At 44.4% G+C, this 24,360-nt stretch overlaps 1 protein-coding gene across 1 annotated transcript; it reads right to left on the reverse strand.

Annotated features, from left to right (window-relative positions):
* Positions 1-19,618: 19,618 nt before the first annotated feature.
* Positions 19,619-21,928, reverse strand: LOC121591380. The gene is made up of 2 exons (XM_041911796.1): positions 20,581-21,928; positions 19,619-20,328 (listed from the first exon to the last, which is right to left on the reverse strand). Exons 1-2 carry the CDS (start codon positions 21,926-21,928, stop codon positions 19,619-19,621), a joined length of 2,058 nt encoding a protein of 685 aa, XP_041767730.1.
* Positions 21,929-24,360: the final 2,432 nt, after the last annotated feature.

Below are 24,360 nucleotides of genomic sequence, written 5' to 3' on the forward strand. Positions count from 1 at the left end.
ACTGCATTTCCACCCCAATTTTGGGATAAGCGTCGATGCTCTTCTCCATCATTTTGTCCGGGTTTAGCATCCTTCTACGCTTACGCGGAATTGTACCGATTTCTTTTGGCGCAATCCACAAACGATTAATAAAAAAATAAAAAAAACGACTTGACGCGTATACGGCCAACACACTTTGAATAAATAATACGTTATAACGAAACAAAATAAATTAACTCTGCGTTCGGTTCGATAAAACAGTTGAATAAATAAAAAAAATATAACTAAACTCGTCGCCACTGTTGTGATATTGCCACCCTTCTATCGAATACAGTACACTTCGTCTTTCTGCTGATATGGAATATGCCTTGTTTCTATTTCCTATTGTTGGCCGTGCGGTAGCCCACAGTGCAATAATGCACTTTGCCGCTCGGTTCTCTCTCTCTCTCTCTCTCTCTCTCTCTCTCTGCCCTGACCTGATACACTCACACATCACCCGAAGACCCTTGCCTGTCATCGGTGAGTGCCAAAACAAATATGAAAAAATGGTTGATATGATGGAAACTGCTCCAGACATCGCCAGAGCATTGTTTAAAGGCGATCAAACTCGATTCTGGACTGACTTGGCGGAAAATCTAAATGCACTAGGGCCGCCATTCAGACCCTCCGCCACATGTAAATATGTTTGGTTTGATTCTTCTTCTTCTTCTTTGGCTCAACAACCGATGTCGGTCAAGGCCTGCCTGTACCCACTTGTGAGCTTGGCTTTCAGTGACTTATTGATTCCCCCCCATAGCAGGATAGTCAGTCCTGCGTATGGCGGTGCGGTCAATTTGGGGATTGAACCCATGACGGGCATGTTGTTAAGTCGTACGAGTTGTCGACTGTACTACGAGACCGGCTGTTTGGTTTGATTACGTGCTTTATTGTTGAGTTCGCAAGACAAAGTGAGGTGAATACACGAAATGACAATGGACAACTGACGTTTCAACTAAGATGTCGAAACTTGGTAAGAAGAGATGTGACGGTTACCCAACACATTCCTTTTTTAGTAAAGCTAGTACGGCGCATAACGAGCTGGTGTATGTTGTGGTCTTCTTGACCGTCGCAGTTGCCCACCATATTGCTGATATGTTGATACTTCAAGTTCTCCCAAGAATTCACGCCGCAAGAAATCATCTGCTTCCGGTTCAATTGATGGTGGCGTATGCTGGACGTTGCTGGATTGCTGGCAGGTCTCAGGTTTCATGAACTGTGAAGGATGTCCAATGGAATGGGTTGTTCTGCAACTTCTGGAACTTCTTTGACATCGTCATATCGACGCTTTAGCTGGTTGCTGTGAGAACGGATAAGGCGCTGGCATTCAGGCAGCCATACGTTGTACATGACACTACCAATTCTTTCCAAAATTTTGCCTGCAACCCAGGTCCAAGTGTTGGTGTGGTGGACTTAGGCATATACTTTATCCTTAACTTCGAAGTGTTTTTGCTTTGCTCCATGATGTTGAACTGATGATCTTGCGGGTTGTTTTGCTTCGTTGAAAAATTTGTGGGTGGACGAAGAAGTTCCAATGACGTCCGCATCGGATGTTTTAGTACAAGTTCACTTGGGGAATTTCCATCCGGAGCACTTTTACAAGGTGTTGACCGGTAGCAAGATAGAAAAATGTCGAGTGTTTCGTCTACATTTACCTCTCCTCCGGTTTGAATTTTATTCAATGCCCTTTTGAAAGTGTCAACAAATCTCTCTATTTGGCCATTACTTTGAGGGTGAAATGGAGCGATTTTCAAATGTATGATTCCGTTTGTCTCACAAAATGTCTCAAAAGTATCGCTTGTCAATTGAGGGCCATTGTCTGTTACCAAGACCTCCGGATTTCCAAATCGGCTAAAGATGTTGCGAAGCTTCGAAATGGTTTCCGATGTGGTAATTTTTTTAGTTGGAATAATTTCCGGCCACTTGGAGTGGGCGTTTATTACTAGAAGAAAATATGTGCCATTTATGGGTCTGCAAAATCTGCATGCACTCTTTGCCACGGTTTTTCTGGTATTGGCTACGATTCCAACTTGGTTTTAGTGTCAGTTTTTGCTACCGAAGCACATGCATGGCAATTTTGCACAAGTGTGGTGATGTGTTGATCTATATTAGGCCAATAAACGATGGTGCGCGCTAATGATCTCATACGATCAATTCCCGGATGCCCTTTGTGTGGCTGATGTAGGACTCTTCTCTGCAACTTCGTTGGAATAATTATTTGATCATGGTATATCAACAATTTTTGAGCAGAATAAATCGAGTCTCTACGAGCAAAAAACTGCATGACTTCCTGTGGTTCTGATTGAGTGCTGCTTTTAGGCCACCCGTGATTAACATACTGTATTATTTTTGTTAAAGTGTCGTCTTTGCTAGTTTCGTCTACTATCATTTTGTATGTTACCGGTAGATGGTCTATGGCTTGCTCCACTGTGTTGCATATAACGGTTTCAATTTCGATCGATGCAATGATGTAATCCTCATTTTCCTTTACATGTGAATGAATTAATCTGGACAGAATGTCCGCATGTCCGAAATTGTCTGTTTTGCAGTATTCGATACGGAAATCATACAATAGCATTGTAAGCGCCCATCGTTGGAGACGATTTGCCGTATATTGTGGAATACCCGGCTTTGATCCAAATATAGCTAGCAAGGGCTTGTGGTCAGTTTGTAGAACAAGCTGTCTTCCATAAATCATTCTGTGAAATTTGGTAACTGCAAACACAAGACCCAATGCTTCTTTTTCGATCTGGCTGTATTTCGTTTCTGCTGGAGTTAAGCTTCGTGGTACATGGTAAATAGCTTTCTCTGTCCCGTCTTTAAATCGATGTGCTATACGAGCCCCTATGCCGATATTTTAGGCATCTGCTGATACCACAATATCTAATTGAGGGTTGTTATGTGTCAACATAAGCGGTGACTGTAATATGGTTTAAATCGATCAAATGAAATTTGGCATGGTTCGGACCATTCAAAGCTAGAATTTTCTTTAAATAGTTCGTCCAGTGGCTGACGAAGGGTACGCATCTCTCGTATGTATTTTCCGTAGTAGTTTATTGCACCCAGGTACGATCTTAATGTGGGAATGTCATAAGGCGGAGGCATGTTCACTATCGCTTCCACTTTTTCTGGACCTGGTCTAATTCCATCGTTATCAAGAAGTTGGCCCTGGAATACTTTACCTTATGGAATTGGATTTGGAATACTTTACCTTATTGTTGTGGAGACGGACAGCGTCGCGCAACATTGTGGCTCTGGGTTGTTCGCAGAGTGCGACAGCCCTGGACGTCACCCGAGCTGTCCGTCGAGGACGACCGTGTGACGGAGCGAAAGGGCCGCGCCATCGCGGCTAGGGCACGACGGCCGTTCACTCGGGGCATTCGGTTCTCGGGTGATCAACGAGTGCGGTAACCGTCACGCGGCTGCGCCGAGGTTTTTACGTTTCAACAAATATTTAATGTGTTAGGAATAAAGTTTGCATGTTTCGTTTGTAACTTTTTAGTTGTGCTTAGTTCAGTGGTTTATTCAAATAAGTGAACGGACATCCGAACACAACAGTGGCGACGAGAAAAAAAAGTAGTATAGAGATACATATATATATATATATATATATATATATATATATATATATATATATATATATATATATATATATATATATATATATATATATATATATATATATATATATATATATATATATATATATATATATATATATATATATATATATATATATATACATACACATAGACACATAGAACTACAGTGCAGTGCAGTGAAATTCGGACGCCTTGGTGAATTGAAGTGAAAATTAAGCGCAAACGGCGAAGGATGAACAGCCCCGAAAACTCCGCTGCGGATGAGCAGCGTCGAGCATCCCGACATTGGCCAACCGATTTTGGCGCTAGCACCTCGCAGCAGCATCATCCGCCTCCTGGACAAAATGGAACTGGACCGCCATCGCAGAATGTTGCCCCTGCGCCATCATTTTTATTCCCGGGGGCAATGCCATCTAGTAATGAAGCAAACACGGTAGTCCAAGTGTTGCAGCTTCTTAAGCAACAAATGGCACAACAGCAGAAATTAATGGAGCATCTGATGAGTCAGCAGCAAGTTTCTTTCCAGCCGCAGCAGATTGATCCGCCTCCGCAGCCAACCCCCAGCAACCCCGAACAAATTTTGGACACCATTGCGAACCAATTCGTGGAATTCCGTTTCGAACCCGATTCGGGAATAACATTCGAGGCCTGGTTCGCCCGCTATGAAGAGTTGCTGACCAAAGATGCTTCAAGGCTCCAAGATGCTGCCAGAGTTCGCCTTCTGATTCGTAAGTTGGGTCCCACGGAACACGAGAGACTAACAAATTTTCTTTTGCCTAGCTTGCCACGCGATTTCACCTTCGACGCCATCGTGGACAAACTAAAAAAGCTTTTTGGCAAAATGGAGTCGCTTCTCAGCAAACGTTATAAATGTTTCAACATTACAAAAGCACGCTCGGAGGATATGCTGACCTTCGCCTGCCGCGTAAACCGTGCTTGTGTAGATTTTGAGTTGTCGAAAATGACGGAAGATCAACTCAAAAGCCTGGTGTTCGTGTGTGGCCTCAGGGAAGACGAAGACGCTGAAAGCCGTACTCGCCTTTTGTCTCGCATCGAGGAAAAATGTGATATCACTCTCGAGTAGCTGTCTGCCGAATGCCAGCGAGTGGCTAACCTTAAGAAGGACAGTGCGATGATTGCTGATTGCGGTGAACGTGTTCTAGCGGTAAAAAGCAATCATCAACGACGTTATCCGTACCAGCCGCGGAATCAGTATGAGGGCACGTCTCATTCACACTTCCAGTCGAGCACCAATGGAAGGCGCACACAGCAGGGATGGGAGAACAATGAGAAGGCAAAATACGACAAGTCTAAAAATCCTTGTTGGCTGTGATGAGAGCTACATTGGATGCGTGAGTGTACGTTCACCAATCATAAATGTCGCGACTGTGATCAAATCGGCCATCGTGAAGGATGTTGCAGCACCGCAAATCGACGTCGCAAATATGTCCACTACAACAATGCAAACATTCGAGTCGTAACAGTGAACGTCTGCCAAGTTCAGAAGAAGCGAAAATTCGTCACGGTTGTCATCAATGATCAGCCGGTGGAACTACAACTTGACACCGCATCCGATATCACAATTATTAGCCAAAGTCTGTGGAAGCAATTAGGGAAACCACCTTTGGCCAACTCTACAGTGAAAGCTAAATCGGTTTCTGGAGCAAACCTGCAAATAGATGGCGAGTTTCAGACAGATGTTAGAATTGGAAATACGACTCGCTAAGCTACCATCAGAGTCATCGATGCGGAACATCTTTTACTTGGCGCAGATTTAGTGGAGCTTTTTGATCTAGGCTCCATTCCGATGGACGCTTTCTGTAACAGCATCTCTACGGAACCGGTATCCAAAGTGCTCGAGCGAAAATTCCCAGCCGTCTTCAATGGTACGGGGCTATGTACCAAGACTTGTGTCCAACTTCAGCTGAAGGAAGGTGTTCATCCGGTGTTCTGTCCGAAGAGACCGGTCGCATATGCGGTGCAGGATATGGTCGATAAGGAGCTGGATCGATTGGCGGAAAGAGGAATAATCTCTCCCGTAGATTATTCGGAATGGGCAGCTCCAGTGGTTGTCGTCAGGAAAGCGAATGGGAATGTGCGACTCTGTGGCGACTACTCTACCGGATTGAACTCAGCGCTTCGGCCTCACAAATATCCACTGCCCCTACCGGAGGACATATTTGCTAAATTAGCACACAGTAAGTTATTTAGCAAAATTGACCTATCCGATGCATTTTTGCAGGTTGAAGTCGACCCTCGCCACCGTCCACTACTCACCGTCAACACACATCGTAGACTGTACACCTACAATAGATTGCCACCGGGAATTAAGGTAGCTCCAGCAGTCTTCCAGCAGCTTGCAGACACTATGTTAGCTGGAATCAGCGGGGTATCCTGTTACATGGACGACATAGTTATCGGGGGCTCGTCAGAACAAGAGCACGATGCAAATCTATCAGAAGTATTGAGGCGGATTGAAGAATACGGTTTTACGATTCGGGCTGAAAAGTGCGCTTTTAAGGTAAAACAGATTCACTATTTAGGATATATAATTGATTCAAACGGCTTGCGCCCCGATCCTGCAAAAATAGAGGCTATTACGAGACTACCAGAGCCTACAGACTTGACAGGAGTTCGTTCATTTTTAGGGGCTATAAATTATTATGGCAAATTCGTGCCCAACATGAGGGAACTGCGCTACCCCTTAGATAGCCTTTTAAAAGCTGATACGCCATTCCGTTGGACCAAAGAATGCAGGCAATCATTTAACAATTTCAAAACGCTGCTCTCGTCAAATTTGCTATTGACACATTACGATCCAAAACAGAATATAATAGTATCTGCAGATGCATCCTCAGTTGGTCTGGGTGCCACTCTTAGTCACGAGTATTCGGATGGTTCCATTCGTATAGTTCAGCACGCATCGAGAGCGCTCACCAAAGCAGAACAAGGCTATAGCCAAATCGATCGCGAGGGTCTGGCAATCATATTTGCGGTCACCAAATTTCATAAAATGATTTATGGCAGACGTTTTAAACTCCAGACGGACCGTCCGCTGTTGAGAATATTTGGTTCGAAAAAGGGCATACCAGTATATACGGCTAACCGACTACAACGATTTGCACTTACTCTTTTATCGTACGACTTTGATATAGAATATGTCCGTAGTGAATCTTTTGGCAATGCCGATATTCTTTCTCGATTAATACGAGCGCACGAAAAACCGGAAGAAGACTTTCTGATAGCTTCAGTGAGCTTAGAAGCTGAGGTGAAATCTATCGCTGCTAGTAACCTTGGGGCTTTTCCTATAAACTTCGATGCAGTCGTTTGTGAGACAAAATCAGATCCCCTGTTAAGGAAGCTTTACGAATACGTGCAAAATGAATGGCCAAGAAATGCTACCATCAGCGGCGAATTATCGCAATACTATCATAGGAAAGATAATCTCTCAACAATCGAAGGCTGCATTTTATTCGGAGAGAGGGTGGTCATACCCGAAAGACTAAGAGAACGCTGCCTCCTTCAGCTTCATCGAGGACATCCGGGTATACAGCGAATGAAGGCGATCGCTCGCAGTTATGTATACTGGCCAACAATTAATGATGATATTACTGATTGTGTAAATGCTTGCCATCCTTGCGCCCTTGCGGCCAAATCACCTAATCACACAAATCCTGTACATTGGCCAAATACTGAAACACCTTGGGAACGTATCCATGTAGACTACGCAGGGCCTCTTCATGGCGAATACTTTTTAGTAGTGGTGGATGCATTTTCTAAGTGGCCTGAGATTATCAAGACACAAAGCACAACCTCGACTGCTACCATCGGAATACTCAGGAGTTTATTTGCGCGTTTTGGCATGCCGGTCACACTTGTAAGTGACAACGGAACACAATTTTGTAGCAGTGAGTTTGAGGAATTTTGCCTGCGTAGTGGTGTTCATCATCTTACTTCTGCCCCGTACCATCCGCAGTCGAACGGACAGGCGGAAAGATTTGTCGATACGTTCAAGCGAGCTCTGGCCAAGATAAAAAATAATAGAACGTCTCTGCAAGAAGCTCTAGATATATTTTTACAAACATACCGGACGACTCCTAACTTCCAAAACCCGCAACATCAGTCTCCAGCGGATGTAATGTTTGGCAGATCCATTAGAACATGTTTTGAGCTTCTTCGTCCACCTTCCAAAATGCAGTATGAATCGTCTATGAATACCAGCAAAGTTTTTGCGAGGGACGATCTGGTTTACGCGAAGCTTTATCATCGCAATGGTTGTAAATGGGTTCCCGCAGTGGTAGTTCAGAAGCGCGGCAACGTCATGTACAAACTAAACACAGGTCAACGGATGATTATCAGTCATGTGAACCAGTTGAAGCGCCGCGGCAACAGCATCGAGCAGCTTGATACCGAAACTGCATCCGCGTTACCACTTGAAGTGTTGCTAGAGGCATGGAACCCATCGTCATCGTCATCGTCATCGTCATCGTCATCGTCATCGTCATCGTCATCGTCATCGTCATCGTCATCGTCATCGTCATCGTCATCGTCATCGTCATCGTCATCGTCATCGTCATCGTCATCGTCATCGTCATCGTCATCGTCATCGTCATCGTCATCGTCATCGTCATCGTCATCGTCATCGTCATCGTCATCGTCATCGTCATCGTCATCGTCATCGTCATCGTCATCGTCATCGTCATCGTCATCGTCATCGTCATCGTCATCGTCCGTGTCGCAGCCCATCTCGGCTAACAGTAGGCCGCAATTGTCATCAACAGTACCAGTTCGTCGGAATCTAAGAAGGTACCTCTGCCTCGCCGCTCTTCTCGTATAAAAAGAGTTCCGCGAAGGCTCCGCCCGTACTTTCTATCCTAAAGCGGGGAGATGTTGTGGAGACGGACAGCGTCGCGAAACATTGTGGCTCTGGGTTGTTCGCAGAGTGCGACAGCCCTGGACGTCACCCGAGCTGTCCGTCGAGGGCGACCGTGTGACGGAGCGAAAGGGCCGCGCCATCGCGGCTAGGGCACGACGGCCGTTCACCCGGGGCATTCGGTTCTCGGGTGATCAACGAGTGCGGTAACCGTCACGCGGCTGCGCCGAGGTTTTTACGTTTCAACAAATATTTAATGTGTTAGGAATAAAGTTTGCATGTTTCGTTTGTAACTTTTTAGTTGTGCTTAGTTCAGTGGTTTATTCAAATAAGTAAACGGACATCCGAACACAACACTTATGCATGAAAAACTTGCATTTCTCGAATTTGACCGTAAACCCGTTGTTATGGGATCTGCATGCTAAGGTTAGCGTAGTGTAACGCATGCTTTAGTTTATAGGAAACCCGAAGTTAGGGAGTGCCCGCGAGAGGCACTCAGTTAGGCTTTATAAGTAGTGGCAATGTGGTAACGAAGCTCTCTCTTTTGCTCGACGCCGAAGCGATCGGTTCGACACACACACACCCATCCTGTTATCTTAAGTGGTGATAATAAAAAGTACTTGTAACCCCTGTAACCCCACAAAACATGGCGATCCTGCCAGGAGCTGTTCGCTTGGATGGTTAATAAAGTACCGTGTGCCGGTAGCCGTTTACGTATAACACAATAATCAGTGCAACGTGGTGAAGTGAAAGTGTAAGTGCCGCAAAGTATTGGACAGTGTTAACAAAAGAGGATCGACGCAACAGCCAACAAAAACGAGGACGAAGAGAGACGAATAACCCTCAGAGCGACGCTCATCCCGATCGAAGTCCATGTGCACGCATACAACCACGCGCACACGCCACCTAACTGCAGAACGCGCTACACAAACGTACCGTCCATCGCACACATCGTGAGCCGACTCGTACACCGTTTCATCGCACGCAGCGTGAGCCGACGCGTACACCGTTCCATCGCACGCATCGTGAGCCGACTCGTGCACCGTTCTACCACACGCATCGTGAGACGACGTGTGACCGTTCTATCGCATGCATCGTGAGACGACGTGTGACCGTTCTATCGCACGCATCGTGAGACGACAGGCCGAAAAAACTGACCGAGAGGAAAGCTGCAGTTACAAAAAAAAAAAAAAAACGCCGCAAAAAGACACCGTAAGCCGTCACGTGAAGACAATCCAAGCCGCCATCGCAGTGTCTATCTGAAGACATCTATATCCCGCCATCGCGCCGAGCAAAACCACGCGGTCTGAAGACACCTATATCCCGCCATCGCGCTGAGCAAAACCACGAGATCTGAAGACATCTATATCCCGCCATCGCGCTGCTCAAAACCATGCGGTCTGAAGACATCATACTAAGCTGCACACACTTAACCCTTCGAGAGCAAGGTACGTAACCACAAAATTGCCACATATTTTTTTTAAAGAGAGCTAGCTAGATAATTTAAATTATTTTTTTTTTGTTCAATTGCGTCAAATTGCGTTTATATTTATTATATTTATTTTAAACTGCGTAAACTCAAACCGCTAACAAATCGAGTAAAAAGTGTTAAACCAGTGCTAAGTGAAAAAAAAAAGCTAAAACTATGATCCCTATATTTTCTCATAATTAGTTATCGCGTTGTTGATTTTAAATAGTTATTCAATACATTCAAATCCGTCCTATAGCTCAACCTGAAAGTGCATTTATTACTAAATCCATTCTACGTAAAATATGCTATCAAAGTGTTTGATTGTGTTGAAAGTTCGACGAATGCTATAAAGTCCTACAAGCTTGTGAGGTGATCGTTCGTCATTGGTTTCAGTCCGGTTTCTTGCTTTTGATCGTTTTCCTTTTTAACAATATTGGCATATTCCTGAATTTAAAACAATTTGAATAAACCTTAACCATTTAACAAAAGGATCTCGTCCTAAACCTTCATGAAAAGAACAACTCGCGCTACTCGTACACCTCGGCGCATCATTACTGCAGTTGGTAATATTGTAAGGCACAAAATGGGTCCCAAACTTGATATTCAATTGGCTCTGAAGTTGATTAAATCGTTTGATGGTACACCCACATTACTAAATGCATACATTGAAAGTATCGAATTGTTGCAAGATTACGCACAAGAAGTAGATGAAAAGGAAATCCTCAAGTTTGTGAGAACTACTTTAGTTGGTATTGCCCATGGAGTTATCGATACAGCAGAGACGCTAAAACAAGCTTTCGTTCTTCTACGAACACGTTTTAGTGTGCAACTAACACCATTAGCCGTGGAAAAAGAAATCCTGTCTCTAAGACAAGGTGCTAAATCGATTTCTGAATTTGGACTAGAATTGGAGAAAATGGCTGCTAAACTTGCTGCTGCTCACGTGTCTACTGGAACGTTTGAAACTGAATTTGCCGCGCATAATATAGTAAACCCTATAGTGATTCGTGCATTCATACAAGGTTTAAACAAAGCCAATACAAAATTCTTCCTTCAAGCTCGCAACCCCTCTACTCTAAATAAAGCCATATCTGATGCTTTGGAGTGCGAACCAGTTAAATCAGCTGGAGAGGATAGAGAAATGACACTTTGGTGTTCATATCCGCAGAACATGCGTCGATATAGCAGACGCCCTCATCACTCGTATTATCCTAGATCATTTTATAATCAACCTTACCGTGGATCCAATTCACAACGTTTTGGTAACAATTCCTCAAGTGAAAATCAATCAAGATTTACCAATAATAACAACAGAGGAACGTATAGAGGTAGACCTTACTCCAACAATCACTTTAGTCAGTTACCATCTAACAATAATTCCAATAGACGAAATAATACAACAACTCGAGTGCAATTGGCATCTAGTAATCCATTAGAATCAGTTAACGGTAACATCCCAGAATCTGATGTTGAACATGAGGAAATAATTAATTTATTTCGCTAAGTTACATTTCAATAGCAGTGTTAAAGCAAAATTTTATTTATTTGGTAAATATCATGATCTTGTCCTTGATACAGGAGCCACCTGTTGTGTATTAAATCTTAATTACTTGCCTAAAAATGCAATTATCGATAAAACAATTGTGTTAAAAATGTATGGAATTAACGGTCCAGCAAAATCCCTAGGATGTTGTTGTGGACAGACCGCTGCCTCATCCTGAGGGCTCGCCGTTGACAGCAGGGCTGTCATCCGGTGACGTCCTCAGTGAGGATCGCGGCGCGAGCAGGACCAGTCGTCCTCTCCCCGCATTGCGTGTGTTTATTGTATTACCCATACCAAAGATTAGTTGTTAAATATATATTCTGTTTGTGCCGTACATCGTCTATGTTTGTTTTTGTGCGGACACAACAGTGGCGACGAGGATGGGATACTCCTCGCGTAGGGGGGGATCCTACAACGAACCGACGCAGCACGAAGGTCACCATCGCACAACCGCCATCGCGCAGGATGGGCTCGCTCGAGCTTGCGCGAAGCCCCAGGATCCTCACTCCGCTGCAGCACTATACCGGACAAAGCGAGGGGACATTCCGCTTTGGACCGTCGTCACACGGCATCACCGCCGCCCGCTGCAGCGTCATCGGACACACTGGTGCAGTATTGTCGTGCGCGGCATCAGGGCCGCCCTTGCTGCACCAGCATCATCGTCGAGCCCGGTGAGCAGGCACAGTGCTGAGGCATATCGGCTGCCCCCTGTCCATCTTCATCGCCGGCGCTCCAGCTGCACAGGTGCATCTCGACGGCGGCACCACTGTCGCCCCTGTGCAGCAACATCGTATGTGTCCCGGGTCACAGTCGTCGTGCGCGGCATCACGGTCGCCCCCTGTGTACCCTCATCATCATCGTCAACGTCATCATCATCCTGCGCGCCCTGCACAGCAGTTCACCGGCAGCGACATCACGGTCGCCCCTGTGCAGCGGTTCCGGCTGAGCGGTCCAAGCGCGCGCGGCACCACGACCGCCCCCTGCTCAGCCGCACATCGACGCCCCAACGGCAGCAGCATCCGGAGAGCTGCCTCATCAGCATCATCGGCGTCCGGTGCAACGTCCTACGGCAATAGCATCATGCTGCAGTTGCACCAACAACAACAACAACAACAACAACACCACAGCGGCTGCAACGGAACGAGCAAGCGCAGCACATCGGCTGCCCCCTGTTGCAGCCCGTAACGCTCATCCCGTTCGAGCGTTAGGCACGGAGGCCGTTCAACACTCTCCCCCGTTTTACACAGCGCCACTTGAGCCGTACGCTTGCCACGCCGGTTTTAAGTACATTAAAACCGCTGCGTTGGCTTAAGCCGTACCGGCTTAATTAAAACGGGGAGATGTTGTGGACAGACCGCTGCCTCATCCTGAGGGCTCGCCGTTGACAGCAGGGCTGTCATCCGGTGACGTCCTCAGTGAGGATCGCGGCGCGAGCAGGACCAGTCGTCCTCTCCCCGCATTGCGTGTGTTTATTGTATTACCCATACCAAAGATTAGTTGTTAAATATATATTCTGTTTGTGCCGTACATCGTCTATGTTTGTTTTTGTGCGGACACAACAGATGTATTAACACCATCATTTCTACGGATTCAAATAGTTTTCATATAGTGTTTCATGTTGTGGATACATTGCCTTCTCATATCGTAGGATTAATAGGAGCTGATTTTCTTAAAAAACATAAGGCTATCTTAAACTTTGGAAATATGGATTTAATTTGTACTACCAATAATAATGCAGTAAACCTAATAATTCCGCCTAGAACAGAGATTGTTACATTTTTTGAAACAGCAGAAACCAATACTTGTGTTGTATTAAATCAAGTGCTTCAACCAAATGTGTATGTAGCAAATTCTATAGCCCATCCTAAAAATGGTAAACTTCCAATTCGGATAGCAAATTTCCAAAACAAAACTGTAACTTTAGCAAAGATACTTCCAATCATAAAACCTGCTACAGATTATAAAATATTAGAACTCAATACTCCTCGTCACGATAGTAATCACGCAAATCAACTATTAAAAGAACTCAAACTAACTCATTTATCGGAACCTGATAGATCTATTATTGGGAAAATTTGCATCAAATATAATGATGTATTCTGTCTACAAAACGATCAATTAAGCACTACTTCAATTTACGAAGCTTCCTTGAAAGTTAACAACAATACTATGCCAATATATTCCAAACCTTATAGACTACCCTACTCCCAAAAGGCAGAAGTAGAAAATCAAATTAACAAAATGTTGAAAAATAAAACTATAGAAGAAACACAATCGGAGTGGAATAGTCCAATCTTATTGGTCCCTAAAAAGAGTGCTGATGATACTAAGAAATGGAGACTCGTAATAGACTACCGAAAGGTAAATACGGTATTGCAAAACGACAAATTTCCTCTACCTAACATCGATGAAGTCATTGATACGTTGTCTGGATGCAAATATTTTTCGCATTTAGACTTATCCCAGGGATACTATCAATGTCCATTACGAAAAAAAGACAGGCCTATTACAGCTTTTACAACCCCTACCGGTCTATACCAAATGACTAAGCTACCGATGGGATTAAAAATAAGCCCATCTACGTTTTCAAGGATGATGACGGTAGCTATGTCAGGATTAAATACAGAACAATGTCTGATATATCTAGATGACATTATAGTATTTGGAAAAACAATAGAGGAACATAACAAACATTTAATGAATATATTTGAAAGATTAAGAAAGGTAAACCTAAAGCTGAATCCGGAAAAATGCCACTTCCTTAAAGAAGAGTTAATCTACCTAGGTCACTATATTTCCGCGGAAGGTATAAAACCAGATCCGAGCAAATTGGAATGCATCCAAAATTGGAAAGCCCCAACATCTGCTGATGAAACTAAGAGATTTGTAGCTTTTGCAAACTATTACAGAAAACATATTAAAAACTTTGCTGCAATATGCATGCCACTAAATCGTTTGACAAGAAAAGGTGTTCCCTTTGAATGGACTCCTGATTGTCAATTTGCGTTTGAAAAATTGAAAGAATCATTTGTTAAACCACCGATTTTAGATTTTCCAGATTTTAGTTCAACAAATACTTTCAATTTGCACACTGATGCCTCCAACAGTGCCATAGGAGCAGTCCTTAGTAATCAAAATGGAAAACCAATATCATTTGCTAGTAGAGCATTAAACAAAGCCGAATTAAATTATGCAACAATTGAAAAAGAACTATTAGCAATAGTATGGTCAATTAAACATTACCGTCCCTACTTATTTGGAAGACATTTTAACATCTTCACAGATCATAAACCTTTAACGTATCTATTTACCATGAACGATCCTTCAAGCCGCCTAACTAAATTTCGTTTAGCGTTAGAAGAATACAACTTCACCGTCTGTTACAAAAAAGGAGCAGAAAATGTAATAGCGGACGCCTTATCCCGATTGCCAATTTCTGAATTGAAAGCCATGAGTGTGCGAGATGAAGTGCTAATATCTACGAGATCCAAAACTGAAAGCAACGATACTTGCGAAGACATTAATGAGTCAGCAATATCTAAAGTAACCCATGTTGAGCTTCAGTTAAATCCTAATACTAAAGATCTTATTGTTTCTAAACACAAAATAATATTACCACAATCCACCACTATCGTTCGCTTACGAGGAATGATAGTAAGGATAAAATCTTACATCAAATCGTTGAAAAGTAAGATATATTTGGTAATAAGAAAACGTGATGAACATACAACCAAATTCATGGAAAACTTAAAAACCCTCAATGAGAAGGGGATGCCAAAAATAATCATACTAAACGAAGACGTAAAAGTACTTGGAGAACGAGAAAAAGCAAAGAGATTGATTGTTATGAATGATTATCATACACTACCAACCGCAGGGCACGCAGGAATTCAAAGAACGATTAATACAATTAAGCAAAAATACACTTGGCCCGGAATCGATAAAGACGTTAGAGATATGATAGCAAAATGTAAGCACTGTCAGCTTTATAAATCAAATAAACCATTTAAAATTCCTCTCAAAATAACAGATACGGTCAATGAAGCAATGGAGAAGATTTTTATAGACCTTGTTGGTCCCCTAGTAAATTCTAACGGATTTGAATATATCTTAACTACGCAATGCGATCTAACTAAATTCATAACAGCCACGCCAATCACAAATAAACGAACAGATACAGTAGCACGAACTTTCGTAGAAAAAGTCATCCTAAAGTATGGAGTGCCAAGAACCATTTGTACTGACAGGGGAACTGAATTTTTATCAGGATTATTTAGCGAAATATGTAAGGTATTGCAAATTCAGAAATTACAATCAACCGCTTACCATCACGAAACAGTTGGAGCGCTGGAAAATTCACATAAACAGCTAGGAAATTTCTTACGGATATATAGCGAAGAGAAAGCACTAGATTGGTTCCAATGGGTAAACTTTTACGAGTTTGCTTATAATAATACCGTGCATACCGCTACAGGATATACACCATTTTACCTAATGCATGGAAGACAGGCTAATGTACCAACCAGCATAATAAATGAGAGCGCAAAGAAAGTGCGATACAATCTAGACGACTATGCGAATGTATTACAAATAAAATTGAGAATAGCCCATGCAGAAGTCAGGGAAAGGTTGATAAAAAATAAGCAAAAAAGCAAAATCCACTACGATGAAAAAACAAAAACGAAAATGTTCCAACCAGGCAATCAAGTACTAATCAGGGAAGAAAACAAAAAAAAATTAGAACCTCCATACACTGGTCCGTACACCGTAATCAAAGATGAAGGAGAAAACGTTAGGCTCGAAGATCATAATAAAAGCGAAGTAATACACAAGAATAGGCTCAAGAAATGGCATAACTAAAAAAAAAAAAAAAAAAAAAAAAAAAAAAAAAAAAAATTGGGCGTGTTATGGGATCTGCATGCTAAGGTTAGCGTAGTGTAACGCATGCTTTAGTTTATAGCAAACCCGAAGTTAGGGAGTGCCCGCGAGAGGCACTCAGTTAGGCTTTATAAGTAGTGGCAATGTGGTAACGAAGCTCTCTCTTTTGCTCGACGCCGAAGCGATCGGTTCGACACACACACACCCATCCTGTTATCTTAAGTGGTGATAATAAAAAGTACTTGTAACCCCTGTAACCCCACAAAACACCGTACTCTTTCAAACGATGTAATACATGATTGAAGTTACGTTTATGCTCTTCGTAGGTGACTGCTTCTACTAAAATATCATCTAGATACGGTGCCACATGGAGTCCATTAAGCATTGTGTCCATTATTTGTTGGAAAGCGTCTGGAGCACTTTTTACACCTGTAAAAAGGCGATTGAACCGATACAAACCTTCGTGCGTGTTTATAGTAATAAGTTTACTGCTTTCTTCGTCTACTTGTACTTGCAAGTATGCATCGGATAAGTCTAGATGACTAAATAGGATAGAATTTGATATTCGCTTGAAAATATCCTCCGGCAAAGGTAGGGGATAATTGTTTGATTCCAGAACATTATTAAGGCCAGTTGAAAAATCGGCGCAGATTCGTACTGAGCGATCTGTTTTTTTACAATTACTATGGGCGCTGCCCACTCTGTTTACGTAACAGGGGTGATAATGCCCAACCGCTCCAATCGTTTCAATTCGTCTTCAACTACAGCCTCCATGTTGTATGACACTGATCTTTTTGGTCTAAAAACGGGCTGAACATTCGGCTTCAAAGTAGAATGAACTTGCGTTTTTGAGCAAAGACCCATGCGATCAGCGAAAACTTCGGGAAAATTTGCTTTCAGTTCATAGACCTGCTGATCTGGTTGTTGCTCAACCTTGTTGCATAATGTTGAGAAAGCTATGTCCCATAGTCCAAGTTCATCCATCAGGTCAGCACCTAAAACATTCAAGGATATGTTAGCACGACACACATAACATTTACCTTCTTTTTGTGTTCCGTTGAGAATGAATGTAGCACGAAACATTGCTTCGATGTCTAAACTATCCCCGGAAGCTGTTTTAACTTGGCTGTCAGGTGGTGCTGTCGATGGTGTTCTGATGTTATTCGAGTTTTGCTGGGATATTATAGTGATTTCAGACCCAGAATCTAGTTGTAACATGACCGGATCTCCGTCGATGATCGTTTCCACGTAACGCTGACCCCGGTTCAATGCATTGACGGTAACTATATTAGACGTTCGTTGTTGCTGTGGTTTGACGGGTAATTGACAAAAAACATGCACAATAACTTTCCTTGTGTCCTGTCCGCCCGCAATCATTGCATTTGTGTTGTTTGTATTCGCATAAATTGAAAAAGTGCATTCCTCCAGATGACCAACATGGTGTTTTTGGTGTCGTTGATTTTTTTCACCATGCTTTCCCGTCGTGCGATAGTTACATTGAGAATCATTTTCCCGTACTGCTTGTGATGTTGCGACTGGAGTAGTAGTAGATGATTCGGTTAACGGACAAACATAGAACGACGTAGTTGTACACCGAAGAACCCTGCACAACAAATGACACCATACACCAATATGTCAATCTGACAGAATATATTTCTCTTTGCTTTTGTTAACTGAACCGAACGCACGTGTATTTACTTTGCTCCGCATATCACATTTTCCTTCGCTCTGCTTTTAGGTTATGGGCCCAGGATAACCCAAATCACGTATAAGCGATTAATTTTTCTTTCTTCTTGTAGCTGTTCTAAGCCTTTTCGGAGAAAGTAGAATGGATGAGGAAAAGAAGGTATATCTTTTTGATGGTGCGAACTTCAACAATTGGAGCTTCCGAATGGAAGTGCTCCTGGAGGAGCTGGATCTTTTAGATTGTGTTCGTGAGGAAGCGGAAAAGGTAGAAGATTATCAGGTTTTGGTGACTGATTCGGATGCAGTACGGCTGGCTAAGGAGATTAAACTGCAAGATAGAAAGAAGAGAGACGTGAAATGTAAATCGGTACTGGTGCGAAACATCGCGGATTCCCAGCTTGAGTACATTAAGGGTAAGCAAACCCCGCGTCAGATTTGGACAACGCTTGAAAACACGTTTGCCCGAAAGGGCATCTCGGGACAGTTCTATCTTCTGAAAAAGCTTTCAGCGATGAAGTTTTTGGAGTCCGGTTCTCTCCAGGCGCACTTACTCGAGTTCAGTTCGTGATTACAAGTCAAAGTGATAGCACGCTAAACACAAACAAACCAGTGAATAGCTCCAAGAAGAAGGCGAAACAGGATGGCCGCGAAACAAAACGCTACTTTTCGGGTAGATTTTTCGCAGATACCGAAAAAGCCATCCAGGGCTGAAGCGATTAAATTTCTAATCAATGTATTATAGTTGGAAACAGATAAATTAGAGAAGGTGCAGGTTTTAAATATGGCACCTATTATTAGCGTGCAAATGAAAGATCCAATCCATGCTAGGCAATTTGTGGAAGCCCATGATTGGAAACATAGCATTTCGTGCGATGGTACCGAGTTCAACGTCTCCATCAAAATGGAGGACAATACGCAAGTGGAGAAAATCCTGATGATGTGTCGGCTAACATTTCTAACGCAGAAATAAAAGAAATCCTCGCGGCTTATGGAAAACCCGAGGAAGTACTTAATACGTATTGGGAAGCCCCGTCCCCATTCGCCGGAATAAAACAGCCATCCGCTCGAGTAACAGCGATCTTCTCAACCGTTCGACACCAATAATCAACCTTCCCGCTAGTTGCTCTCTCAAGTAATTTGAGGAGCCTATGCCGCAGAAGGGGGTGAAGAGGGATGAGAGATTTCTTTCTTGATCCGAATATGCAAAATTAAAAAGGAGGTTTCTTAGAGTAGCAAAATCCGAATGATTATTTATTGAGAGTTTGGTCCCTTTTATACCCCCGGAAGCCCATACATTTTTAAGGTGTTAGTGTATCCTTTCCGAGGATAATTAGTACATAAGTGTACGTACGCGTGAGTGCCGCATGTTAGTCTTTGTGACGCATTTTTATTCCGCTTTTACACGTAGCGTTCCCGGTTTCTAGATTAAGGTGATCGCGCACCACGCGAAATATAGTATGAGACGTTTTGAATAATCGCACGCGTAACATCCTCCCCCTCGTAATTTACCCCGGTTAATTACCCAAAAGAAAAAGACGGGTGACGATTCTTCATTCGCGATCGGAATTGCCCGCAAGCAATCTGGCTGTCCAGTCGCCAGCTGTGATGATCCGCTTGGTTGACGGGGCCTCCCTTATAGTCACGTCATCTTCCAGCACTCTCTTGGTCGTCTTGGATGACGGTTGCTTCACGACGAGTAGATGCTCCTTGGGCTTCACGTCCACTACTGCTACCTTGACGGCCGGTCGCTTCAGGATTCCGGAGGCCGTCTTCACGGTCACGACGCGAACTTGCCCATCCGCAGCCGGGTGCACTTCAAGCACCTTGCCCTTCAGCCATTGTCCCGCGGGTGCGTTGTCGTTTGTGAGCACCACCACATCGCCCACCTTCACTGGTTCCACCTTGTTGGTCCACTTGTTCCGTTTGATGAGTGTTGACAGATACTCCTTCTTCCAGCGATCCCAGAAAACCTTGGCGTTATGCTGGGCCACTTTGAACTGCTGCCTGGATACGTAGGATGTGTCCAGGCTATCCAGCGGTAGGCTCTCAATACCTCGTCCAATAAGGAAGTGGAACGGCGTCAGAATCTCGTCTTCCTCGTTGGACAACGGTATGTGCGTCAATGGCCGCGAATTGATCATAGCCTCTATCTCTATTAACGCCGCTCGCAACGTTTCCGGGTTGGGGTGTCGCGTTTTCCATTCAGTCGCCATGTGATGTAGCGCTTTCTTTACAATCTGAATAAGCCGCTCCCACGATCCTCCGAAGTGGGGAGCGGACGGTGGATTGAAATTCCACTCAATTTGGTATTTTAGAGCGGCTTCTCTTCCCATTCTCTCTCCGATTTCTTCCACCAACTTCTTCATCAGCCTTTCCGCGCCTATGAAGTTGGTCCCGTTATCACTTTATAGGTGGGTGATCTTGCCTCGCCGATTCGTGAAATTCTTCAGGCAGACTAAGAAGCTATCAACATCTAACTTCTCAGCCAGTTCAATGTGTACAGCCCGCGTACTCATGCATGTGAATATAGCCGCCCATCGTTTCTCGATGGACCTCTTCACGGTGACGTCGAGGGGCCCAAAATAATCCTCTCCCGAGTGTAGGAATGGCGGATTGTGAGGGTGTGTCCTGAAAGATGGCAGGGGCGCCATCAAAGGAGTTTGCGGGGTAGCGGTGTTGAGAATACATCTCTGGCAGCAGCCTTTAACGGCTTTCAAAACGTTCCGCAGCTGCACGATCCAGTAGGTTTGCCGCAGAGTACCGATCACGAAATTGTCGGCCTGGTGATGATACTTCTCGTGATAGTTCCGCACAAGAAGCTTGACGATGCGCGGTTTCTGCGGCAGAAGTATTGGTGAGCGCGCGCTTTTCGGTAGCGCCGTCGCGTTCTCTAGACGGCTTCGCGACCTCAGGAGATTGTGTTGGTCTAAATAAGGTGACAACGTTTTAATATGGCTCTTGCTGGATATTTCCTCCCCCTTTGTTAGGGCCTCCATTTCATCCGGGAACCCCTCCCATTGCGCCTTGCGTAACAAGGCGTATTTGGCATGTTCTACGTCTTCACGTCCAATCATCTTGTTGAACGCCTTGCGGTCTTTCAAAAAGTCCACGAACTTCTTTAGGAATGTGTGATGGCGAAGCAGGCGGTCCCATGTTGAATAGTTCAGCTCGGGAACCACTGCCTCGTGATGGTGAAGCACTGGGTTCGCAGCAACACGCTTCTCCTCCTCTGTGTCTGAGACAGGCTGTTGCTCGGGCCAATCACACTCTCTTGATAACAAGAATTCTGGACCATTAAACCACATGCTTGCATTGGTCACCTTTGTGGCGGCATCGGCTGGATTTTCCTTTGAAGGAACCCATCTCCATTGGCTGGCGCTGCTCGTGTCCAGAATCTCGCTCACTCGATGCGCCACAAATTGCTTATACTTCCGATGTTCGCTATTGATCCACGACAGTACTGTTCGTGAATCTGTCCAGAACGTAGTGCGGTGGATTGGCAGTCTGAGCTCTTTTGCAACGGTTTCGGTGAGCCTCGCTCCCAAAATGGCGGCTTGCAACTCGAGCTTTGGAATCGTTAATGAATGGATCGGAGCCACTCGAGCCTTGGCAGCGACAAGCCTTACGACGTAGCACCCTTTGAAGCAGCTTCTTGCGTACACGCATGCTGCAAATGCATCAAGAGATGCGTCCACAAAGGTGTGGATATCGATCGGCGCATTTCCTGCCGCGGTGATTGGCCTAGGAATGGCTAGATCCTTTGCTTCACTGATGCTTGTCGTCCATTCATGCCACTTTGTTGCGAGATTGTCGGGAATCTTTGCGTCCCAGTCCTCGACGGCTAGGTGGACAGCCTGCATTATAATCCTCCCTTGAATTGTAAGGTGGCTGATGAGACCAAGGGGATCATAAATACACATGACGAAACTTAACACTTCTCGTTTGGTGGGGAGTTCTCTGCCAACATCGGTGTGAGCTCTAGCTATATTTACTTTGTAACCAAACGTGTCCAGCTGCGTATTCCACTGCACACCTAATATCTTTTCGACGCACTGTTTTTTTTCCTTGATGTCCACCAACCTTTGGTGGAGCTGATGTTCTTCCGGTATTGTTTGCCTCAACTTTGAATTATTCGACACAAAATTCCTTATGAGGAATCCACCCATTGCGTGAACGTTTCTCACCTGCTTCACCGTTTCGATGGCCTCTTCCAGTGAGAAGAAGCTGTCTAAGTAGTCGTCCACATAATGCTGGCGGATGATGGGTCTAAGGGCCAGCGGGTGAATAGAGCATCAACCTTCGGCGTTTCGATTTTTCACCGCTTGAGCGCATGATGGTGAGCACGTTGCACCAAACGTCATGACCTGCATGACGTACGTATCCGGCTGCCGTGCTGCGTTTCCTTCACGCCACAGTATGCGCTGTGCGTCCTGGTCCTCCTTCCTTTTTTTCACTTGGTGGAACATCTCCTTGATGTCCCCAGTAACGCAGATATTCCCTTCACGGAATCTCAGCAGTATGCCAAATAATGACGGCATTTCGTCAGGTCCGGTGAGGAGCTGGGAGTTTAAGGAAACATCCTTAACTCTTGCGGCCGCGTCGAACACTAGCCTCGGTTTAAGCACTGGCTTGTTTTTATTCACAACAACGAAATGCGGCAAATAGAAGGTACGCGGCCCGTGCAGTGCTGCTTCTTCTCGCGAAATCTTCCTTCCTTATGTATATATCCCTTCCTCTCGTACTCCTTGAAGGTATCACACAGCCAAGTCTGCATTTCCGCATTCTTTTTTAGATGCTTTTCCTGGCTCACTAGACGTCGTAATGCAGCTTGGTAGCTATCTGGAAACTTCACTTCGTCGGTCTTCCATAGTAGACCTATCTCGTAACGTCCTTGTGATTTCACCAGGGTGTTGGCAATGATTTTCTCGGATTTTCTCTTCTCCTTCTCTCCTCTTACGAAGCAGCTTACTCTCTTGCTCTCGTTCTCTCGGATGGACAAATTCTGTGTCCATGTCATCGTGAGGGGATCGGTCGGTCCTTCTAACTGAAGCTCATTCGCAATATTCTCCTCGATCAATGTAACCGACGATCCTGCGTCTAGGAATGCAAATGTAGCCTGTGTTTTGTCTCCGTTTCGCAAAACAATTGGCACAATTTGATAGAACATGTTCTGCTGTGCCTGGTGATAATTTGTATTGGATGTGACGGGTAAGTGTAGCAATTGATGGTGCATTTCCTTGCACCCTTGTATGCCGCATTCTCTTGCTGCTCTACAGTTTCGTGCGCGGTGATCATTACCGGATAGACAGGCGAAACATTGTTCTCCTCTATGTGCGATTTCTACGCGTTCTTGTGCCGGTCTCCGTTTAAATATATCACATCGATATAGTGCGTGGCTTCCGTGACAACACGGGCAAGAAAAAGTTTGGTTCCATTGTCGTGCTGCAGTGTGTGTAGATGATCGTGCTGTATTTGTGTTGGTGGCTGAGCCGTGTGCGTTGCGTGCGTTAGTGAAGCGATAGTTTCTACGCGGCCCTTCGGTCGTTCTTGCTGGAGGTTGGTGTACATTTAATGGTTGTTTTGCGCGTTCCGCCCGCTTTGGCAATTCCTTCAAGACCTTTGCTTGAGGAAGCAACCATTTTCCGAAGTCTTCTAGCGAAGGAAGGTCGCCCGGCTTTATATTGGCTGCCTTGTACTCGATCCATTTTATGAGTCGATCAGTGGGTAATTTGCAAGCCAATTCGTTCACCAGCCGATGGTCTTGCAAGTATGCGGATTTATTTATTGCCTTTAGATTTGTGATCATATCCTGAATCGCGTCGGATAGTTCGGGAATCTTGTGTTGATTATCAATCTTGACCTTTAGCACGTCTTTTAGGTGTTCGTCGTACACAAGGTCCGCTCTACCGAATTGTTCTTCCAATTTGGCGATTATTTCGGGAACGTTTGCCGGTTCTAAAAATAATCGGCGAACATGTTTCACGGCTTCGCCTTTGAGGGCATGCTGGAGCCGGTTCATATTTTCGACGTTGGAAAATTTTGCTTCTTCCGTGCTTTCATCGAACGCGCGCTTAAATTTGGGCCATTCTCCTGCCTTGCCATCGAACGGAGGAAGCTGGTTTAGCGTCGTTCGTTTTAAATAGGTATTAGTGTCAATGCTACTACCTTTCAGCGTTTCGATAAGGGCTGCGATGACCGTGTCTAGGCCAGAGCCGGTCGGCGCTGGAGCCTTAATCTTTGCATAATCTTTTGTGCATTTAATACACAAGAATGGTTCGTCCGCTTTAGGCAG

Source organism: Anopheles merus, chromosome 2L, assembly GCF_017562075.2.
Source record: "Anopheles merus strain MAF chromosome 2L, AmerM5.1, whole genome shotgun sequence".
NCBI lineage: Eukaryota > Metazoa > Arthropoda > Insecta > Diptera > Culicidae > Anopheles > Anopheles merus.